The following is a 20,668-nucleotide window of genomic DNA, read 5'->3' on the forward strand; positions in this document are numbered from 1 at the left end:
TCAGTGCTCAGCTTTCATTATAGTCCAACTCTCACATCCATACATGACCACTGGAAAAACCACAGCTATGACTAGACGGATCTTTGTCAGCAGAGTAATGTCTCTGCTTTTGAATATGCTGTCTAAGTTGGTCATAGCTTTTCTTCCAATTCTCAGATCATAGGAGTAGGTCCCTAACATTTACTATAAAGGCACCGACATAAGCAATGACAAGCAGCAGGTTGACTGACCCTGATTTTCTCTTCCTAGTGGACTCGCAGTCCCACAGCCGCGGCTGACTCCTCAGCCGCACCACCTCCTGCCCTGGGCTCGGGGCGGGTCCCGCCTGAGCGAGGTGGGGCACCGTCCCAGACACACTCCTCCCTGTGCTCCCTCACTGTGACTAGCTGTGCTCAGCCCTGCAGGTGAAGACAGCCCACTGACCGTCCACACCACACAGCGGGAAGAGCAGCAGCCCTCCAACCGGCACTGTTCTCAGGCTGGACAGGAGTGAGAAGGCAGGGACGCCAGGAAGGCACGCGGCACGCCCCTCCAGCCTTAACCCTCTGGGACTGTGTGCTGGGTTACAGACTTAGCACGGGAACATCTGAAGCCACATTTACAGGAAAACAGGAGAGCTTTCTGAACACCTGTGACAGACCATGTGCTTCACAGATTCCTTGTCACCTAACCTCCCAGCGAGGACAAAGCATTGATCTAACAGTTCAAAACCAAGCAGACAAATTACAAACAGAAGGCCTACCCCATCACACCAAACGTGCATACCTGGTACTTCCAACAGCAGAAAATACAGCCCGGCAGCGTGAAGGCCAAATTCCTGCTGCTGAGCACTGACATTTTTCTTAAGGGCCTTATAAACGAAGTGGTGAAACAAGGCCATCAGCGCATTGTGGGAAATTCTGTTCTCCACGAAGAAGGTCCAAATGCTCTAGGGGAGGGCAAACGGTAAGCACCAGTCGTTAGAGCACTGTGAGAGTCTCCTCTTGCCGTATCTGACTCTTCTGAGTGCTTAGTGCCCTATAAAAAAACGAACAGACCATTCTGCCTCCTAATTATAAACGTCTGCCATTTTCAAAGGGACTAAAACAGAACATTTAAAAGTGTATTATTCAAAATTTACAAAGTTGAGGAGTTTCCTGGTGGTCCAGTGGTTAGGACTCCATGCCTTCACTGGGGAGAGTCTGGGTTCCATTACTGGTTGGGAACTAAGATCCCACAAGCTGAGTGGCTCAGCCAATAAAAGAAAAAATAAACGAAAGTCACAAAGATAAGAAACTATACAAGAATCTTAATTAAACTTGCAAAATAACTTTGGGTAAGTTTGAAGCATATGTATTTCTGAAATTACTACACCTGAAAGCTACACTAAGACTCTGAGGACACCTCTGTCAGTGATTACTCAGACAAGTCACCCCTCCATCTATGTTAAATGTATCTCAATCCATTTATTACTCTAATTACTAACTAAAAAAATCAGAGCAACTTTTTTTAAGTCAAAATGTTTTGTGGGCAATGGGAGCAGGAGAGGAAAACCTGCGAGTGTCTCGCTCAACAGACTGCAGAAACAGCCTCGGTAGGAGAGGAAGTAAGCCTTAGAGCACAAACCATATTTTCATTAATTTGATCACTATTCACGCTTTCCCCTCTTATAGACATGATGAGAAAATAGCTTATTTGTGTAAAGCAAACAGTAGAAACGAAATATGGTTTACTATGGGCCACCTTAAAAAAACATAAGCCCACAGAAGTTCAAGAAATCAGACCTCGACAACCTCTTTCCTTCACCACGAAGCTTGTGGAAGAAAGCAGTTACATCTTCATTTCTAAGGCCACCTCAGTTCCCCTCCCGCTGCCTGGAACTGTGACCCTGGGGCACCCAATCACCTTGGCAGCATTTCATACCTGACAAAGACCCAGTTCACAAAATTCTATTAACTCTATTTGAAAAGAGTCCCCAGTTTTTAGCCCTCCACCCCAATTTCCACAACTGTAACCCAGACCACACCACAACACACATTTTTCAAAAAATCAATGAGCAAAACACAACTGACTATTGAACAACACGGAGCGAGTGGGAAGTCCTCACGTAATTCACAGCCGGCCCTCCACAGACACAGGTCCTTCACATCTGCGGTTCTGCATCCAGGGACTGAAACTCCCGGGACCATGCAGTCCTGCAGGTACTGCTGAAAACTCTGCACAGAAGTGGGCCTGTGCAGCCAAAACCATGGGATTCAGGGGTCAGTCATAATGTCCCTAGGGAGCTCCCTGGGTACAGCATTCCCCTCTTAAGTCTGTGTTTAGTTAAGAACACCCACTGAAACAGCACTCTTCATGTTCCTGGGTCTACTGCACACTAGAACCCCTTCCTCCAAGAGGCAGATGGGAGGACAAGCAGTTTAGTCTAGGGATGACGCTTAGACCTGAACCTTGTGGACAGCAAACACCTCACTCCAGAAGCCTACCACGGACCCCACTCACAGCTATCCTGTGGCCCCCACCCTGCCCCATCCCCTCGGACTTGCTGTACATCCCCACTGTGAGGATCCCTCTCAAGGCTGCCCTGGAATCCTCATTACTGGTCAGCACTCCAGCCATTTGTGAAGATGTGCCTCCAGCCAGCTACCTTTCTGGGACCTTCCCAGCCTCAACCTCAGCAAGCTGCCTTTTCCAGGCAAGCCAAGATGGCATTTAACGTGTCCTACAGAAGTTTCTAACACATAGAGCCGGTGGCCCGTGCTTCTTCAGGCCCGTGGATGTGGTCACTGCACAGGCTCTGGCCAGAGCAATGACAGTGCAGTGCACGCTCCCAGAGCTTAATTCTCCCCTCTCCTGCAACCCCCTGTAGGGAGAGGCTCTGTACCCTCACCATGTTACGCTCCTGGGTACTGCACGTGGTACTCAGCATTATGCTTAACAAGTATTTAACAGGTCGATTTAATTTCTGAACAGCTACCTGAAACTAATAACAGAAATATTTTTTAAGTTTAAATCTTTCAGAGATATTAATACATAAGTATTCTTTGTTCTGCTTTCTAGTCCTTCAGTTTTTTGGAAAGAAGTTTATGACCTAAAGCGTAACAGTCACACTACATAGAACTCCATTTAAAGCAACTCTTTTTTTTCCTTTCTTAGTTCAACTAATCACTTGTCAGATTAACATTCAATTTCCTTAAAGCAAAGGCATCCTGAGTTGTTAACTGCACTGTCCTTGGCCATTTTTTCTTATTTCGCTTATTGGTTTTCATCCTTACCTTGGCCTTTACTCTTTTCCTTTAATTTGCTCGTTAACAATGCTCATGACACAAAAAGAATCACAGACTAATAACTTGGGAGGACGGTTATGAGGCCATCCCAGTAAGTGAACCGCATTCTTTACACCGCTCTTCCTTCCTTCTGCACTGCATACCAAAGAGACCAAGCTCTAGATGATACCGGGGTTTACCTGACACTTCTAACAACGAAATGGCTAGCCTGGTTTTGTTTTTTTTTTTCTCTCTTTTACCTCAGCAGCGTCACGTTTTTCAGTAGCAAAAGGTAGCATTGCACTGTAAAGCTCTGTGAATGCGCTCAGTCCAGTCTGCACGATCTCTGCTTCTATGCTGGCATCCAGAGGCTCGGTCTCCGTGAATTCCAGTTCCCATACTCCATCCACCCATTCTAGTAGGAAAATGCAACTACAGTCAACTAATGTTCTGTAGCTTTAGACTCTAAATACATTCAAGAATAGAACAGTTTTCTGGGCACAAGTCATACCACACAGGTGAGGCAGAATGAAGAGAAGCAGAAAGGGTTAGAAAAATCTGTATACTCATTAAACTGACAGCTGGCTATTAGGCTGGCCATCCTCTAAAAACATGAAGTAGGAAAACACTTTACAGATGTTAACAGTTTGGGGGAAGACCCAGCCTTCCCATATGTTCAAGCTAGAGAAAAGGTAATAAAAAGCTGTCTCAGCTGCCCCTTTGTGAAAGTCTTATAACGAAGCTGAAGTCACTCAGTCGCGTCCGACTCTCTGTGACCCCATGGACTGTAGCCCGCCAGGCTCCTCTGTCTGTGGGATTCTCCAGACAAGAACACTGGAGTGGGTTGCCCTACCCTTCTCCAGAGGATCTTGGCGACTCAGGGATCGAACCCGTGTCTCGTACGCTGCAGGCAGATTCTTAACCGTCTGAGTCACTAGCTAATAAATCCAAATAAAGTGTACAGTGGAAAGGGACAGGTGAGGCAAACGAAATGAAATGACTAAAAAAAAATGAGTCAAAACAAATGACTGCCGGCTACGGAGATGCCGCGGAATGGAACGCAGCCTCGAGACAGCGGCCAGCAGCGACTGCGGCGGGTGGGGACACCCACTGCCCTTCAGTGACGACGGGCGCCCGGAGGCTCCAGCCGCACCCCTGGGCCCCACGTTCAGAAGGTCAGCTCGGGCCAACAAACAGCCGCGCGGCCGAAGCCTCGGCACTTGCGAGGCTGTCCGCGCCAGACCCGGGGGCAAGGCCGAGAAACAGGAGTACAGAGCAGAAGGAGGACGCGGCCCTTGCCCAGCATCCCCCGGAGCACCCGGGCCCCGGGCGCGTCCTCACCTTGGCTGAGGTCCAGGGGGCACCAGGTCTGCAGGGCGCACGCCAGGTTCCCGCCAGCCTCCATGACGGCCGCTCACCTCACTTTCAAAGTTGCTCGGGCGCGCGCGCCCAGAAGGCCCCGCTGACGTCAAAGGTCAGCACCGACCAATCACCGCGCCCCGCTGGCAGGACGGCAGCCAATCAGCAGGGCCTTCCGCCGGATGCGCAGAGGGAGAGAGCACCGCCCACGCAACTGAAGTTGGGGGTTTTCAGCTGTCGCTTCAAAGTGGGGCTAAAGAAACGAGCCAAGTATGCTGCCTTCCGGCTCCTTCTCCCTACGTGGCGGACGCACTGAAGAGAAGCTGAAGCAGGGCACTTCCTGTGGTAACTGTCACTTCTGCCCCCTGTCAGGCGGCCTGTCGAAGGGCCGCGTTTACCCGTCAGTCAGCAAGCGGAGGCGTACACAGCCGAGTGGGGGAGCTGCCTACCGGTCAACGGATTAAACACAGGAAAGGCAGAAAAGGCAGCCAGAAATGACTCTCTTTTTTTAGAAAGGATACCCTTAGGTCTGAATTTTACTGGACTGGTGTTTGACGGGCCGGGCCGGAGCCAGGAAGGAGCCGCCGCCGCCCCGCCGTCTGCCGAGCGTGGGGCGGGGCTCGCGGCGCGCAGGCGCAGTGCGAGCTCCCCGGGGGCGCGGCGGCCGCGCGGGGGGCGGGCCGTGCGCATGCGCGCAGCCCCTCCGGCGCGTCCGGCTGAGCGGCGGACGCGCTGCAAGCTGCTCCGGGGCCGGGCCGCTGCCTCTGAGGTGGGCTCCGCAGGCCGCGGCCGGCGGGTGCCTGGCGCGCCCGCTCTGCCCCGCCCTCGGAACCGCGGCGGCCCGGCGAGCGCGGGCGTCGGCGTCGTGCTCAGCCCGCCGGCCTCCCCAGGCCCGGCCGGCCCGGCGGGGCCATGAGCTTCTTTGGCTTCGGGCAGAGTGTGGATGTGGACATCCTGCTGAACGACGCGGATAGCAGGCGGCGGGCCGAGCACAAGACCGAGGATGGGAAGAAGGACAAGTACTTCCTCTTCTACGACGGCGAGACGGTGTCCGGGAAGGTGAGCCTGGCTCTCAAGAACCCCAACAAGCGGCTGGAGCACCAGGGCATCAAGGTCGAGTTCATCGGGCAGATCGGTGAGTGCGGGGTCCGCCCCGCCCGGGCCCACCCCTGCACCCGCCCTCGACCCTTGACCCCGAGCCAGCCTCTGACCTCCCTCTCCAGACCCCTGGCACGACCCGAACCCCTGTCCCTGCCCCCTAGCCCCCGCACCCCCAGCCCCCGCACCCCCTGCTGCGATTCCAGACCTCTGCGCCCCCTCCAGCCCCTGGCGCGACCCGAACCCCTGTCTCCTAACCCCTGCACCCACGGCTGCAATTCCAGACCCCCTGTCCCCCACTCCGCCCCAGGCCCTGTGGTCTGTTGCCCGCCGCCCTGGGTCCGAGCTCCGCGGGCCTGCCTCGGCTTCCGTGCCAGCTGGGCCAGCCTGCAGGTCGTGACCACCACTCCGAGCCCTGCGTGGCCCGCCCCCCTCTCTCTAGTGTCTGTGCCCACCAGCCTCTTACTGCACCTTCGCTGGGAGCTGCTTGAGAAAGCATCCCCGTGGGCTCCAGCATCAGCCCTGTGTCCACACAAGCTGCATCCCTAAGACTTCCTGATTAGAAGAGTCTGCGGCACTCTTCTTAAAGAAAGGGTGCTCCCAAGCCCCAGATCTAAGTGGCCAAAATTTCCTAAAGCTCTAACAGTTTTCAAACATGATTGTTAGCAGTTACAGCTAGACAATAAAAGACAGGTTTGGGAGCTGCCAGTCAACACAGGGTTGTCTCCACTTCTGTTTGGACTCTCCTGTTTATTAAAACTCACGGGTACTTCTGAAATAGTTTGTGTCAGTAGTTCAGGAGTAGGGTCACGGTAAATACCACAGTTGGCTGAAAAGACATCGAGCGGAGAAATCATGCCCCGTGCCCCCGCCCGCTCTGGTCCTGTGTGGGGGATTTCCTGGGAACACTCCTCAGAGGCTCTCTCTCACTCCCTGAGATCCCAGCACAGAATCTGTTCTCCATTTTGATGCGACAGAAAACACAGGAGCCCTGGGGAAAGGCTGAGTGCTCAGCACTTCAGTGCCCAGCCTGAAGTATTGGCTTCTGCTGTTTAAGTTAACGGAAATCAGGTCGAAGGCTAGCTGATCCTAGGAGCCCATCCGTCGCTATTCTAAACCCAGAATGAGTGGCCTGGAGCTGGAGAGTGGGCTTTAGGCTCTCTGCCCGCTCGCTTCCGGCTTTGGCAGTGCCCCTCAACAGCGGTGCTGTCGGCACGGCGGGCCTGCTCGTTCTCCATTGTCGGGGGTTGCATTTCACAGCCTCTACCAGCCAGATGCCAGAACCACAGAAATGTCTTACATCTGTGGAAGCTAAAATCACTCCTAGCAAAGAGCTCCTGGGGCCACAGGATGAACCCCCAGCATTCTGTGCTGGGCGTGAGTCAGGCGATGAAGTTCAGGCCTCCCTAGATTGAGTGTTTCCGTAGCATAGCTTTAAGGTTGTCACTGGATTCCGCGGCTCTGCATCAAGAGTGCACATGGGCGCGTCTAGCCAGCAGCTGTGCCATCCTTCCCGGGATGGCTCCCCGTCCATGAAAGGTAGCCAGAGCGCCCCTGCCCCAGCAGTTGTGGAATGGGCTGTTTGAGGCGCTGGCAAGGCCTCCCTCCAGCCCAACTGGAAGGGGGCTGGCTGCCCTGCCTGGCTTCCTGTCCGCGCGCGTCCCGGGGCAGCATCCCTCCCCAGACTTCTCAGAGCCTCTTCTGCTTCCATCGACAGCTCTTCCTGGGCCCCTGAGTCCACCCTGTGGCCTTGGGGAAGCTGTCCCCTCCCTGGGCCTCAGCGCTCTCACCTGTAAGGCAGGGACAGCAACCGAATCCCCTTGGGAGAATGGTGAGGGGTCAAGGGCCCAGGCTTTGTGCAGCGTGTGGTGTGTGTGCTAGACCCGAGAGACTGTGGTGGCCCAGCCTCAGGGCACTGGAGCGAGGCTGGTGAGTGAGGTCCCCACGTTGCGGTCGTGTGGTTTCTGCTTCCTCGCTTTCCTGACGGCATGCAGCAGGCGGGGCTTCGCTGCGGCTCTGAGGCCTGCTGTCCCGGTGACGCGCCAGGGGGTGGTCCTGCCCTAGCCGCCTGGGAGGGTGTTGATGTTGTGCTCCAGCCACCTGCCTCGTTCGTTTCACTCAGAATTTTTCTTCTTATAAACCACTGTCTGTCCGGTTTGGAAGTGTGTACGTCCTGCCTGTGCATTCGATGGGACAGCCTGGCGTGTGACCAAGGCTGAAGCAGGGGGTTACTCCGGTTACATGAGGCTCTGTAACGGGCAGACGTCGCTAGGGTCTCGTGAGGACTAGAGAGCATCGATGTGTGTGAAGTGCAGGCTCTGGCACTTATCACCTAAGCGCTCGTAACCCCTGTTAGGCCGGATCCGGGGGCTGGACCTTCGAAGAGTCAGCTCTGGTTGCCTTGCTGACTGCCCCCAGGATCTCCGTATCAGGCCAGCCTCACCTGCTGCGTGCCCTGCGTCTCCTCCCAGTAGGAGGGGTCGCCCGAGTTCTCGCAGGGACAGCTTTCTGGTGGCTGTTGCGTGGGTCCTGTTCAGACCGCAGTCTTCAGGGCAGGCCGGCCCGTTTGCGCCGCGGCCCGCTCTGGCAGCCCCATCTGCACCCACCGCTGCCCTGTCTGCTTGGACTCACGTCTCCCGAGCCTTTCTCCTCTCCTGAGCTCGCCCCCAAGTTCCGTGCCTGGGTCTCTGACTGCCTGCTGAACACCCGCAGAGACACCACGGGTTGCCCAAGGACACATCCGAACCAGACTGCTCCTCTCTCTCCCTGCCCCAGCCCCTGCACTGCCACTCCTCCCGTCTCCCCCGCTCTGCACGTCCCCTGGGTCGCCTCAGCCTCTGGAACCGGGGGAGGCCCCGGAGTGCTCTTGCCTACCCCCACGCCCCCAGCGGCTCCGGGGGCAGCTCGCCTCAGTGCTCCCTCACCTTCCTCGGTGCCGCTGCCCCTGACGCCTCTGTGTGGAGCAGTCTCCTGACCGGCCTTCCTGCCTCTGTTTACCTTTTCTTTCAGTTCAGTTTCTGTAAGAGCGAACTTTCTAAAAGGTAGTTCTGATGCTCTCAGTCCCTTCTGTAAACTTCTCCTTGACTCCCAGTGGGTTGAAGGGGACAGTCATCCAGCTCTTTCCTGAGGTGCCCCTGGTTTTCTCCAGACGTGTCTCTCTAACCCTTCACCCAGGCATGTGTTACTGACTGTCCCCATCAGATGGCTGTGAGATACTCTGCACCTTCTGGAAGAAGAAGGGTCAAAGACAGGCATGAATAAGGGTCCCCTGTGGTTCGCGGGGCTGAGATGCACTTTGTTGGGAAGTCCGTGACCTTCCATCCGAGAGGCTGGGTTCACACTGTCACCACGTAAGGAGTTGCATGGCATCTTGTCCCCCTGACCCCTGCCAGGACTGGTCTGGTGGGAGCCCCACTCTGATCTGCGCTGAGAGAATCTCACTGAAGAGGGGCCGTCAGATACCTTTGCTCCTATTTTTCTGACTTAGTCGCTCAGGCGTGTCCGACTCTTTGCGACCCCATGAACTGCAGCACGCCGCCCAATTTCATTTCCATTGAGTTGGTGATGCTATCCAACCATCTCATTCTCTGTCGTCCCCTTCTCCTCTTGCCTTCCACCTTTCCCAGCATCAGGGTCTTTTCCAGTGAGTCAGCTCTTCGCATCAGGTGGCCAAAGTATTGGAGCTTCAGCATCAGTCCTTCCAATGAATATTCAGGACTGATTTCCTTAAGGACGGACTGGTTGGATCTCCTTGCAGTCCAGGAACTCTCAAGAGTCTTCTCTAGCATCACAATTCAAAAGCATCAGTTCTTCGGCGCTCAGCTTTCTTTATGGTCCAACTCTCAGATCTCTACATGACCACCGTGAAAACCATCACTTTGACTGGATGGATCTTTGTCAGCAAAATGAGGTCTTTGGTTTTGCATGTGCTGTGTAGAACTGTCATAACATTTCTTTCCAGGAGCAAATGTTTCCTATTTTCATGGCTACAGTCCCCATCCCCAGTGATTTTGGAGCACATGAAGAGAAAATCTGTCACTGTTTCCACTGTTTCCCCATCTATTTGCCATGAAGTGATGGGACCAGATGCCATGATCTTAGTTTTTTGAAAGTTGAGCTTTAAGCCAGCTTTTTCACTCTCCTCTTTCACTTTCATCAAGAGGCTCTTTAGTTCTTCACTTTCTGCCATAAGGGTGGTGTCATCTGCATATCTGAGGTTATTGATGTTTCTCCTGGCAGTCTTGATTCCAGCTTGTGATTCATCCACCCTCACATTTCGCATGATGTACTCTGCATAGAAGTTAAATAAGCAGGGGGACAATATACAGCCTTGACGTACTCCTTTCCCAATTTGGAACCAGTCTGTTGTTCTGTGTCTGGTTCTAACTGTTGCTTCTTGACCTGCATACAGGTTTCTTAGGAGGCAGGTCAGGTGGTCTGGTATCCCTGTCTCTCGAAGATTTTTCCAGTTTACTTGATCCACACAGTCCAGAGGCCTTACCATAGTCAGTGAGGCAGGAGTAGATGTTTTTCTGGAACTCTTTTGCTTTTTTTATGATCCAACGAATGTTGACAGTTTGATCTTTGGTTCCTTTACCTTTTCCAAACCTTGTATATCTTGTATATCTGGATGATTTCAATTCAAGTACTGCTGAAGCCTAGCTTGAAGGATTTTAAGCAAAACTTTGCTAGCATGGGAAATGAGCACAGTTGTCCAGCAGTTTGAGCATTCTTTGGCATTGCCCTTCTTTGGGATTGGAATGAACACAGAGTTTTTCCAGTCCTGTGGCCACTGCGGAGTGTTCCAAGTTTATTGACGTATTGAGTGCAGCTCTTTAACAGCATCATCATCAACAGCGTTTAGGGTCTGAAGAAGCTCAGCCTGAACTTCGTCACCTGCACTGGCTTCTTTGGTAGCAGTGCTTCCAGAGGCCCACTTGGCTCCGCCTCCAGGGTGTCTGGCTCTAGGTGAGCGGCCACACTGTTGTGGCCGTCTGGGTCATGGAGACCTGCTCTGTTTAGCTCTTCTGTGTATCGTTCCCACCTCTCTTAATCTCTTCTCCCTCTATTGGGTCCATACCGTTTCTGTCCTTTATTGAGCCCATCTTTACATGAAGTGTTCCCTTGGTATCTCTAATGTTCTTAGAGAATATTGCACTCCAAAGTAGAGGGCTAGCCTCGGGATCTAAGTTTTTAGAAGTAAAGCCCCCAGGAGAGCCGACAGCCATCAGCCTGGCATTTCCCAGTTACGGTCCTCAGACACTGGGCTTTTCTCCACCGCTGCTGTCCCCTGAAACCACGGCAGAGCTCAGAGCTTGGCACCCGAGACACCCAGCTCCCCAGTTAAGAGCTCCACCCATTCCGGTCAGCAGAGGCTCCTGTAGCGAAGGCCCAGCACGAGGCGAAGGACAGGCCTCTGTCCCCTTGGCCCCTGTCCCCTTGGCCCCTGTGTGTACCCCACCCCCACTGCCCCGAGAGGGCACCCTGCCCCCACAGCCGCACCCCGATGGTCTGCGCTGCCCCCCATGTGGCAGGCTCGCTGCCCGCTGCTGACACCACCTGGCCTGGAGGAGCAGGTGGGTTGTTGGTGACCTAAGATGGATCCATGTATAACGGGGGGTCAGCAGCAAACTGCGATCACAGGGCGCTTCTTGCGGAAGTAGTGGTGCTGGCTGGGCCTGACAGCACTGCAGCTCCCCGTGACGCGGCCGCTGCCCTGCCGCTTGGGACAGCAGGCTCCGCGGGGCGGGCCTGTCAGGGCCAGCGCCCGGGGCAGCCAGCCCGAGAGCTCCCTGGAAGCTGTGCTTGCCCCACGCGCCCCCGTGGCAGGCCTGGTTGCCGCGTTGGCTCTGGGAGGCAGGGGATCTGGCTTCTCAACGCCAAGAAGGCTCGATCGTCAGGGGCTTCAGGCCTTTGCTGTCTGGGGTCTGCCCAGCCCCTCATGCTCAGGCTGTCCCTGAGAGAGGCAGCCGAGAGGTGCGGGCCAGGCCTGGCGGGGGGGTGGTCCCAGCCCCCGTGTCCAGGCTGCCAGCTGCAGACTCGGTGAGAGCACGCCGCCTCCCGCTTCGTCCCGCCGACCCGTCCTGTCCTGCTCAGGCCGCTGCGGGGCGGGGGGGTCAGATCTTGACTGCGCTGGGGCCACGTGGAGGCGGTCGGTAGTAAGTGTCCCCTTTGCACAGCTGGGGACCGGGGGTGCTGGGGTCCGGGGCCTCGTCTCCAGCAGCCATCCTGGAGCACAGCTCACCACTTCAGCAGCTGTGTGACGTGGGCACAGACAGCCCAGGACACACGGGTGGCCTGACTCAGGACCGACAGCCAGCAGGACTGTCTGAGAGGAGGGTGGGTGTACAGGAGGCCTTCTCGGAGGGCGGTCTCGGAACAAGCAGGAGTCTGTTGGGCTGTCCATCCTGATTCCCACCCAGGCCCCGGAATCAGAGAGATTGGGGGGGAGTGCAGCCGTCTGTGCCTCAGCACAGCCTCGGGGGTCCTGGTGATCACACGAGTCCGGGGACTGTGGCCTAGACTGGGGTAGCCTGACAGCCCCTCCGTCAGCGGGGCCACGTGGACCCGTCTGCAAGTCCTCACCTGCCTCCCACCTCGTGTTCACCCCTGATCTCCTGGGGCCCAGGAGCAGACGCGGCCCAGCAGGAGACCTGGGGCGCTGGGCCCGGCCCTGCTCCACCACGCCTCAGTTTCCCTGTCTGTCAAATGTGTGACGGGCCCACCCAGCCGCTCAGGTTGCCGCGAGGATGTTGTGACTGAGTGACGGAGTCGAGCACGCTTCCCACACTTAGGAATCACTGTAACTGTGAAAAGAGGTGATGCGGTGTTTCGGTGGCGGTGCCCCTGCTGTGTCCCCTGGGTGCTGCCCCGGGACAGGGTCTGCACAGAGCGCAGGGTGTTTGGGTGCAGGGCGGGAAGGGGGGGTCGTGAACCGCCGCGCCGCTCCGTGGCCGGGAGGGGCACTTCGGCAGCGGGCCCCCGCCGCCCCCTGTGGGCCGGGCACCAGCAGCGGAGGTCTCCGCTCTCCCCGCAGAGCTCTACTATGACCGCGGCAACCACCACGAGTTCGTGTCCCTGGTGAAGGACCTGGCCCGACCTGGAGAGGTCACCCAGTCGCAGGCCTTTGACTTCGAGTTCACCCACGTGGAGAAGCCCTACGAGTCCTACACCGGGCAGAACGTGAAGCTGCGGTGAGTGATGCGACTCCACACACGCTGGGACGCGGGCCTGCGTGCTGTCAGGCGAGGAGGGGGCCCACAGAGCGCGGGCCTGCGTGCTGTCACGCGAGAAGGGGTTCCCAGGCAGGACGTGAGGCTGCGGTGAGTGACGCGACTCCACACGCGCTGGGACGCGGGCCTGCGTGCTGTCAGGCGAGGAGGGGGCCACAGATTCGGTTCTCTTTTAGACTGCCGCTCGGCTGCGCCAGGGCCCCGCTGTTGCCGGCAGGCTCCCTCTCGCTGCGGAGAGCGGGGTCTCCCCTCTGGTCTCAGTGCTCGGGCTCCTCGCCGCGGTGACTGCTCTCGTGGCACACAGGGCCAGCTGCCCGAGGCGTGCGGGCTCTTCTGGACCAGGAATCGAGCCTGTGTCCCCTGCGGTGGCGGGCAGATTCTTGGCTGCTGGACCACCAGGGCAGTCCCAGGTTTGGATTCTGATCCCAGACCTGTCCTCTGCATCTTTTGGGACAGGAGAGGATAAAACCTAGCACGGGATGAGAAGCTTTAGAACAGGAATACACACCTTTTAAGTACAGGGGATTGTTTTCCTTGTTTCAATCTTGAAAACCCAAGGGGGGCACTGATCCCAGGGCCTCTGAGCTATGTGATGTCACCCGGACTTCTGGCTCCAAGCCGTGGTCAGCACCTGGGGCCTGCGTGGGGGACCACACAGGCTCTGGGGACGTCTCCCCTCTCCCTTCAGAAGACGGACTGCAGGCTCTTCTTTTCCAGCCTTTGCAGGGAGGTCCAAGTGCTGAAGGTGCCCCATTCAGCAGCGATCTGTGACTGCTCTCGGAGGAGGCAGCAACAGCAAGCACTGTTTAGTTGTCAGTTAAGCTGGGACGGGGTCTTATTGTGATTTAATGTGACACTCTGCAGTAGATTGCTCATAGACGTTCTTATGTCAGAAAGATGTTGAAAACAGTATGGCAGTTCCTCAAAATATTAAAAATAAAACTACCAAATGACTCACCAAATCCACTTCTGTGTATAAATCCAAACGCAGTGAAGCAGCACTCAGACAAGTGCGAGTGTGCTCGCGTTTGGCAGCGGCGTTCCCAGTGGCCACAAAGTGGGCACGACCCCAGCGCCCATCAGTGGCTGAGTGGCTGAGCGCCAGGCGTGTCCACATGGTGAAATAGTGCTCGGCCTTGAAGGGGAAGCAGACCCTGACCCCTGCTGCGGCCCGGCGGAGCCTGGAGAACCTCATGTGCAGTGAAAGGCGCCTGTGTTCCCTTGGCGGGCAGCTCCTGCAGGGTGGTGAAGACGGCTAGGCGAGGCGAGGGGCTGGGGAGGAAGCTGCAGGCTCGAGCGGGACTCTGGATAGCGATCTCTGGGGCGTGCTCTGGGTACTGACAACTCCGGGACAGGTTAGAAGAAGCTCAGGAGGAAAGCGTAGCTGGAGAGACAGGATGTGTGGAGGAAGGCGGGATGCTGCGGGATCGAGATGTCGGGCAGTGGCTCTCTATCAGGGTCCTGTGTTAGACTCACCGGCTGGGGTGGGAATTATTTAAAAAAAAGAAGTGCAGGTTCCCGTGTCCTCCTCCAGGGCAGTTTCATGCCCAGGGTGGTGCAGCCGGGCGCCGTTCAGGTTGAGACATCTCCTCTGCTGTTGTGCTTACGAGGCCGGCTCTCCCTGAAGGCCCCTCCCCTCAGCGCCAGGTGCCGCCTCTGGCTGACATTCCGCAGGCGCTCTAGTTCCCGACTCCCCAGGCAGGGAGATGGGATGGCCAGTCGCCTGCGACTCCATCTCTGCGTCCTAGGTCTGGAAATAAACGCTGTGGGGACTCGCTGACCTGGCTTCTCCATTGCCTCTTCTTGTCACTTAACTGTGGGGGACTTGAAACATGCTCACTCATGGAGCACTGTCTTAGCGTGCAGACCTAAGAGGACGTGGTCCCTGTATCCGAAGAGCCAGAAGGGGCTGCAGAAATAAAAGCTGCACACGGTGCCTGGCAGGTGGCCATGAGGCTGCTGCTGGGGTACAGCCCCCCTGGACCCCAGGCCGGGCTCAGGGAGCGGCTGGGGAAGGGCCTTGGATCTCCCTGCAGCTATAATGGCAGGAGTGTGTCTCGTCTCTGCTGGGAGGGGGTGCCCAGAGGCAACTGCTCGGAGAAGTCAAAGCCGCAGAGGCCGACTTGGCCAGGGGTTCTCGGGGGCGGTGGGGAGTGAGTAAACCCAGGTCCCTTCGCTGCTTGCCCGCCTCCCACAGGTACTTCCTCCGGGCCACTATCAGCCGCCGCCTCAACGACGTTGTCAAGGAGATGGACATCGTGGTGCACACGCTGAGCACGTACCCCGAGCTGAACTCTTCCATCAAGATGGAGGTCGGCATTGAGGACTGTCTGCACATCGAGTTTGAGTACAACAAGTCCAAGTGAGTGGTGGATGCCTGGTGCCTGAGGGAGAGGGCGTGCAGGACTTGATTTTAACTGGCCAGAACGTTTTAGACCGTGCCTGCTATTACAGCGTCAAAATATCTCGGTGCTTGTAAATTGCAGAACCTACTGACCGTTCAAAAACTACCACGAGCTTCTTTTCAATATAGGACATTCCTGAAAATGCTCAAAAATCATATATGCAAAGTAAATGTTTATTCGACTCACAGAACTAAAAAAGCCGCCATGTCGCCAAGGAGGGTCTCTGGGTGGGGCGGCCTCGCCTCAGACCTGCTGGCCTCCAGAGGTTTGGGGCGAGGGCTGCCTGGGCGGCCCTCCTGCGGGACTGGGGACACAGGGCCTCCTAGGACGGGTGACGGACAGCTGTGTTTCCCCTGCCCCAGCCTGGAGCCAGAGCAGCCCCATGGGCTCCGCCTGTGGGAGTGGCCCTGCCCCTGGGAGGGGCCGTTTGCCTTCTCCTTGCAGTCCCGGGGCTCACAGACCTTCCCAGGACGGAGCCCCCAGAGTGCTGCCCACCAGCACCCCAGCCACCTGGTGTAGGAGGAGCCGCCTCGTAGATACGCAAGCAGCCTCCAGCCAGCAGTGCAGTGAAGACCAAGCTGAGCAGGAGACGGGCCTGTCTGAGGCTGGACGGGCACACCGGGCCCTGCCCGCAGAGCAGGCTGAGCCCAGAACGGGCGCCTGCTGTCCCACCCACAGGGGGAGCCCGCGATTGCCCCCAAGGGCTCAGGCTGGGCTTACCGGCACTTCAGCTCCTATACCTGGGTTTCCTGTCCGAAAATGAGGGGCTTGGGTCAGGTGAGAGGAAAGGTGCCAGGAAGGAGGAAGAGCACAGGCCCCCGGAACGGCTCCTTTGTGTCTCTTGTGGGTGAGAGTCCACTGAGCATGGAGGGGCATCCGGGTTGCAGACCAGTGAGAGCCAGGAGAGCGTGTGCTCCGGCATCCCTCCCGGAGGCTGCACTTCGGTGCCCGCCTTCCCCCCCAGGAAGCGGGGGCAGACAAGGCCGGATGCGGGCAGGCCCCTACCCTGCAGCTGTCAGTGGTCTGTCCTCCCCTGTGGTCAGGGCCTGCGTCCTCAGCCCCCACCCCCAGCTCCCATCCCCTTCCTGAGCTTCACTCAGAACATTTGCTTTTGGCGGCCACACCGGGTGCAGACCAGCCCCACAGCTGACTGATCCGGGAGGGCCTAGCTCCCAGGCGCTGGAGGAAGACCGGGACCTGGTCCCCACTCCTGGTGGGTCAGCCTCTCACCCCACAGCCTCTGAAGTACATGCTGGTTACAGCACCGGGTAGGGGTGACGGGGACCCGCTCTCTGAGGTGTGTGTGGGAGGCAGTGGGAGTGAGGCTGGTTCCAGTGCAGGGCATTGGAATTCGCTCCGCGGGGCAGCCTGGGGGGAGCATGGGCCCGCGTGGCCTCAGCTCTCCTGGCCCACCACCCCCAGGTGAGCAGTGTCCTCTCCGCATCCAGGAGGCCAGTCCCGCCCGGAGCCTCACCTCTTGGTTTCCTCTCTGCAGGTACCACCTGAAGGACGTCATCGTGGGGAAGATCTACTTCCTGCTGGTGCGGATCAAGATCAAGCACATGGAGATCGACATCATCAAGCGGGAGACGACCGGCACGGGCCCCAACGTGTACCACGAGAACGACACCATCGCCAAGTACGAGATCATGGACGGCGCACCTGTGAGAGGTGAGCCCGCCCGGCTGGCCGTCGGGGCCGCTGTCTCGGCCAGTGGCCGTGAGCCTGTGCTGTCTCCACTTACACCGCCCTTGCTGCTGGGGGAGCGAGATGGTCCTTCCTGCTAGTTCCCGCATCAGGCTGACCAGTCAGGCTCTGGGCTGCCTGGCCAAGTGGACACGCTGACCGACACTCCCTGCTGCTGTGCACAGTGCTGGCGTGACCTCTAGGATGAGTGGAGCGGGAGCTGGTGGGAGCCTGGTGGTTCCTGGGAGGAGCGATTGTTGTGGTTCTTTATCGGCGCTGCAGCTGCCGACTATGTGCGTTTTCCCGTGGACTCAGTGCCGCCAGGCCTCATGCAGCTCTCCCCAGTCCACGCCACGTGGGAGGAGGGGGTCGTGGCTTCTCAGGTCCTTGGCCTCCCGAGCGGGGTCTTCGGGGCAGGAATTGTCCATCCTGCCCGCTGGCTCCATTGTGTCCCCAGCCACACAGCCGAGCAAGGCTTGCCCTCCCTGGGGCACCGTGGGGCCTGTGAGCCGCGCAGGGTGACGTGGGCTCCGTGTGTGGCTTTGGGCTGCTCTTGTCTTTGCGCTTGCTCAGTGGAGCCCTGTCCTGAGTCTGTTCCACTTAGCTGAGGAAGGCCCGGTGTTAGAGGTAGAAAGGATCTGAGATACCGTATAGCCTGATTAACGTGAGAACAGGAGGGTCCAGGGACAGCAGCAGACCCACCAGAGTTCAGTGGAGAGAGCTGGGGCCCGCCAGTCTCTGGAGGCATGGGGTGGGCCGTGCCAATTGGGGTGGGGGGGGCTGACACTGGAATTGCTGGGGAAGACAGTGCGCTAGCTAGGGTGGGACAGCTGGCTCTCACAGCCCAGCCACTGGACTCTCGCACTGGTGAGAGTCAGAGCTGCTCACCTGGCGTCCTGTGGTTGGCACTCTGCCACCCCGGTCCTGTCGAGCTCAGCCAGGAGGAGACGAAGCGGGCCTAGCCCGTCAGTGGGCGGCGCGCCTCCTGGAAGCGGGTGGCCGGCGGGGCACCTGCCCTGCCCCCCTGAACCCTCCCGGCCCTGCAGGAGAGTCCATCCCCATCCGCCTCTTCCTGGCGGGCTACGAGCTCACGCCCACCATGCGGGACATCAACAAGAAGTTCTCGGTGCGCTACTACCTCAACCTGGTGCTCATCGACGACGAGGAGCGGCGCTACTTCAAGCAGCAGGTGGGGCCCCGCGGGGCCGCGGGCGGAGGGGCGGGGCCGCGGGCGGAGGGGCGGGGCCGCGGGCGGAGGGGCGGGGCCGCGGGCGGAGGGGCGGGGCCGCGGGCGGAGGGGCGGGGCCGCGGGCGGAGGGGCGGGGCCGCGGGCGGAGGGGCGGGGCCGCGGGCGGAGGGGCGGGGCCGCGGGCGGAGGGGCGGGGCCGCGGGCGGAGGGGCGGGGCCGCGGGCGGAGGGGCGGGGCCGCGGGCGGAGGGGCGGGGCCGCGGGCGGAGGGGCGGGGCCGCGGGCGGAGGGGCGGGGCCGCGGGCGGAGGGGCGGGGCCGCGGGCGGAGGGGCGGGGCCGCGGGCGGAGGGGCGGGGCCGCGGGCGGAGGGGCGGGGCCGCGGGCGGAGGGGCGGGGCCGCGGGCGGAGGGGCGGGGCCGCGGGCGGAGGGGCGGGGCCGCGGGCGGAGGGGCGGGGCCGCGGGCGGAGGGGCGGGGCCGCGGGCGGAGGGGCGGGGCCGCGGGCGGAGGGGCGGGGCCGCGGGCGGAGGGGCGGGGGTGAGCTGGTGGGGGTCTGTGCTGCTTGGTTCGCCCCGAGCCCTGCGGCCGGGACGAGGTCCCAGTTGACACCAGAGCTGGCCTCCTCGGGCCCAGCCCCCGTGGCTGCTCCGCCCTCCCAGCCCCTTGGCCAGCAGGAGCCGCGAGGCCCCAGGGGATGGACAGCTGCTCGTTGGCGGGAGACCAGGGAGGCCGTTGCCTAAGAGTCCCTGGGACCCTCCCCAGGCCCCCCTCACGTGCCGTTCCCGCCACCCTGCAGGAGGTGGTGCTGTGGCGGAAGGGCGACATTGTCCGGAAGAGCATGTCGCACCAGGCAGCCATCGCCTCCCAGCGCTTTGAGGGCACGACACCCCTGGGGGAAGCACGGACCCCCGGCCCACTGTCCGACGGAGGCAGCAGACAGTAGGCCCAGGGCGGGGAAGTGGCTGGGGCGGGAGATCCACTGCTGACCCGCGCTCGCAGCCTGAAAACAAACCATGTCTTCGACGTAAATCCTTTTTCCTGAAGAACCTGAGGGGCTGGGGTTGGGAGGCAGGGTGTCCGGGACCCTGTGCCCGACAGGGGCGCGGGGAGAGAAGGGGTGTCCCCGGGGAGCTGTCTGTGGGGCTGCAGAGGGCTCGGCTGGGAGCTGCCTCGGGAGTCTGGACGTGGCGCTTTGGCGCCTCCACAGGCCGCCATTGTCGTCCTCCGACTCCCAAGCGTGGTCCTGGACCGGACGGGGTGTGGGGCGCCTCTGGCCGCCGCCCCTGGGCACAGAGACACCAGGGTCCGTGTGGCACATGGATGGCAACAGGGAAAACTCCGCGGTCGTGGCCCTGGGCACCCAGGAGCCAAGGCTCTTGATCCCTGCTGTCCGTCTCATTCCCAGGGACCAGGGCTTAGTCTGACGCCTGGAAGCTGTCCTCCCCCCACAGCTTGGGACCCGGGGTGTTCTGTGTATGTGGGTGCTCGCCACGCTAGAGGGGGTCTTCCGCGGCCGCACCGTGCCTGGGCCTATCGTGTTAAGGGTATGGCTGTCCGTCCTGGTCTCTCATCTCTTCTAGAAAGACTAGGCAGACCCTGGGGTCAGTAGGTACCATGCGCTCGGGGGTCTGGGTCCTGTGTCTTCTGGGAAGCAGACGGTTTGTTCTGTGTCGTCTTTATAGGAACCCCTCTTTTCCTCGGAAATCGGGGCAGCTGTGGGCCTCGGACTGGGCAGGGCTTGTGGGTCAGAGCTAGACTGGAGAGAGGGCGTTTGGGCGGCACCGGGAAGAGTGCCGGCACTGGGGCAGGACAGCCAGGCGAGGGCAGGTTCTCCCTCGGGTGGACCACGGTTCCGGAGGACGGAGCAGCGCCCCTCGGCTTCTCCAGAGCGTGAGCCGAGCCCTGGGCCCCCCGGGGCAGCCTGCACCCTGCCTGCAAGGACCGTGCACCCACCGTCTGCCCCCAGCCAACTGCGCCCGATGCCAGTCTTGTGAGGGAGCCAGAGCGCAGCCGCCTCCGTCCTCTGCCTGCCCATGGTCTGCCTCTGCGCCAGACAAGTGCGACTGGGACCCTGGCAGAGCGGAAGGGCCAGGTGGGCAGTGTGGCCTGCAGTTGAGCCGCTGCGCATTTACAGGCTTCTCGATGTGTGTCTTGCAGTGGCTGTGTTTTAAACCAAGCTCTGTTTCAGCTGTGTGTCTGATTAAAGCAAGCCCCTGGGCTCGGAGGCTTCGTGCCCACAGTCCACTAGGCTCTGTGGTGTCTTTATTGCCCCGCCACACGCGCCACTCTAGCCCACGACACCTACCCTCCCGACGCCTGTGGCCCCCGTTGAACAGCAATGCCCATGTTATTAATGCCAGTTTCAGACAAGCACATGGCTGAGAAAGGAATTTCGGATTGATTCCAGCCTGGCAAGGTGTCCTGAAACTGCTGCTTTAACCTCCGTGGGACCAGA

General features: G+C 59.2%; 2 protein-coding genes across 3 annotated transcripts in view; one reads left to right on the plus strand and one right to left on the minus strand.

The window, feature by feature from the left end:
* Positions 1–4,668, minus strand: part of NCAPD3 (non-SMC condensin II complex subunit D3) — a 63,328-nt gene extending 58,660 nt beyond the window's left edge. For both annotated transcript variants that reach the window (XM_052652446.1, XM_052652445.1), the window contains exons 1-3: positions 4,587–4,668; positions 3,506–3,660; positions 766–928 (exon numbers count right to left, since the gene is read on the minus strand). In XM_052652446.1, the coding sequence (XP_052508406.1) occupies positions 766–928; positions 3,506–3,660; positions 4,587–4,650 (382 nt within the window). In that variant the 5' untranslated portion in view covers positions 4,651–4,668. The remainder of the gene's footprint in view (positions 1–765; positions 929–3,505; positions 3,661–4,586) is intronic.
* A 793-nt stretch (positions 4,669–5,461) lies between these two features.
* On the plus strand, positions 5,462–20,445 carry VPS26B (VPS26 retromer complex component B). Its single transcript, XM_052652448.1, has 6 exons — positions 5,462–5,739; positions 12,739–12,895; positions 15,132–15,296; positions 16,835–17,010; positions 18,072–18,214; positions 19,010–20,445. Exons 1-6 carry the CDS (start codon positions 5,517–5,519, stop codon positions 19,154–19,156), a joined length of 1,011 nt encoding a protein of 336 aa, XP_052508408.1. The 5' UTR covers positions 5,462–5,516; the 3' UTR covers positions 19,157–20,445.
* Positions 20,446–20,668: the final 223 nt, after the last annotated feature.

Source organism: Budorcas taxicolor, chromosome 15, assembly GCF_023091745.1.
Source record: "Budorcas taxicolor isolate Tak-1 chromosome 15, Takin1.1, whole genome shotgun sequence".
Lineage (NCBI taxonomy): Eukaryota > Metazoa > Chordata > Mammalia > Artiodactyla > Bovidae > Budorcas > Budorcas taxicolor.

Excerpts from the sequence above, each read along its gene's own strand:
- VPS26B (XM_052652448.1), top strand. The coding sequence starts at position 5,517 with ATGAGCTTCTTTGGCTTCGGGCAGAGTGTGGATGTGGACATCCTGCTG. Across the intron at positions 12,896-15,131 it reads GGGCAGAACGTGAAGCTGCG|GTACTTCCTCCGGGCCACTA; the intron begins GTGAGTGATGCG and ends CGCCTCCCACAG. Across the intron at positions 18,215-19,009 it reads GGCGCTACTTCAAGCAGCAG|GAGGTGGTGCTGTGGCGGAA; the intron begins GTGGGGCCCCGC and ends GCCACCCTGCAG.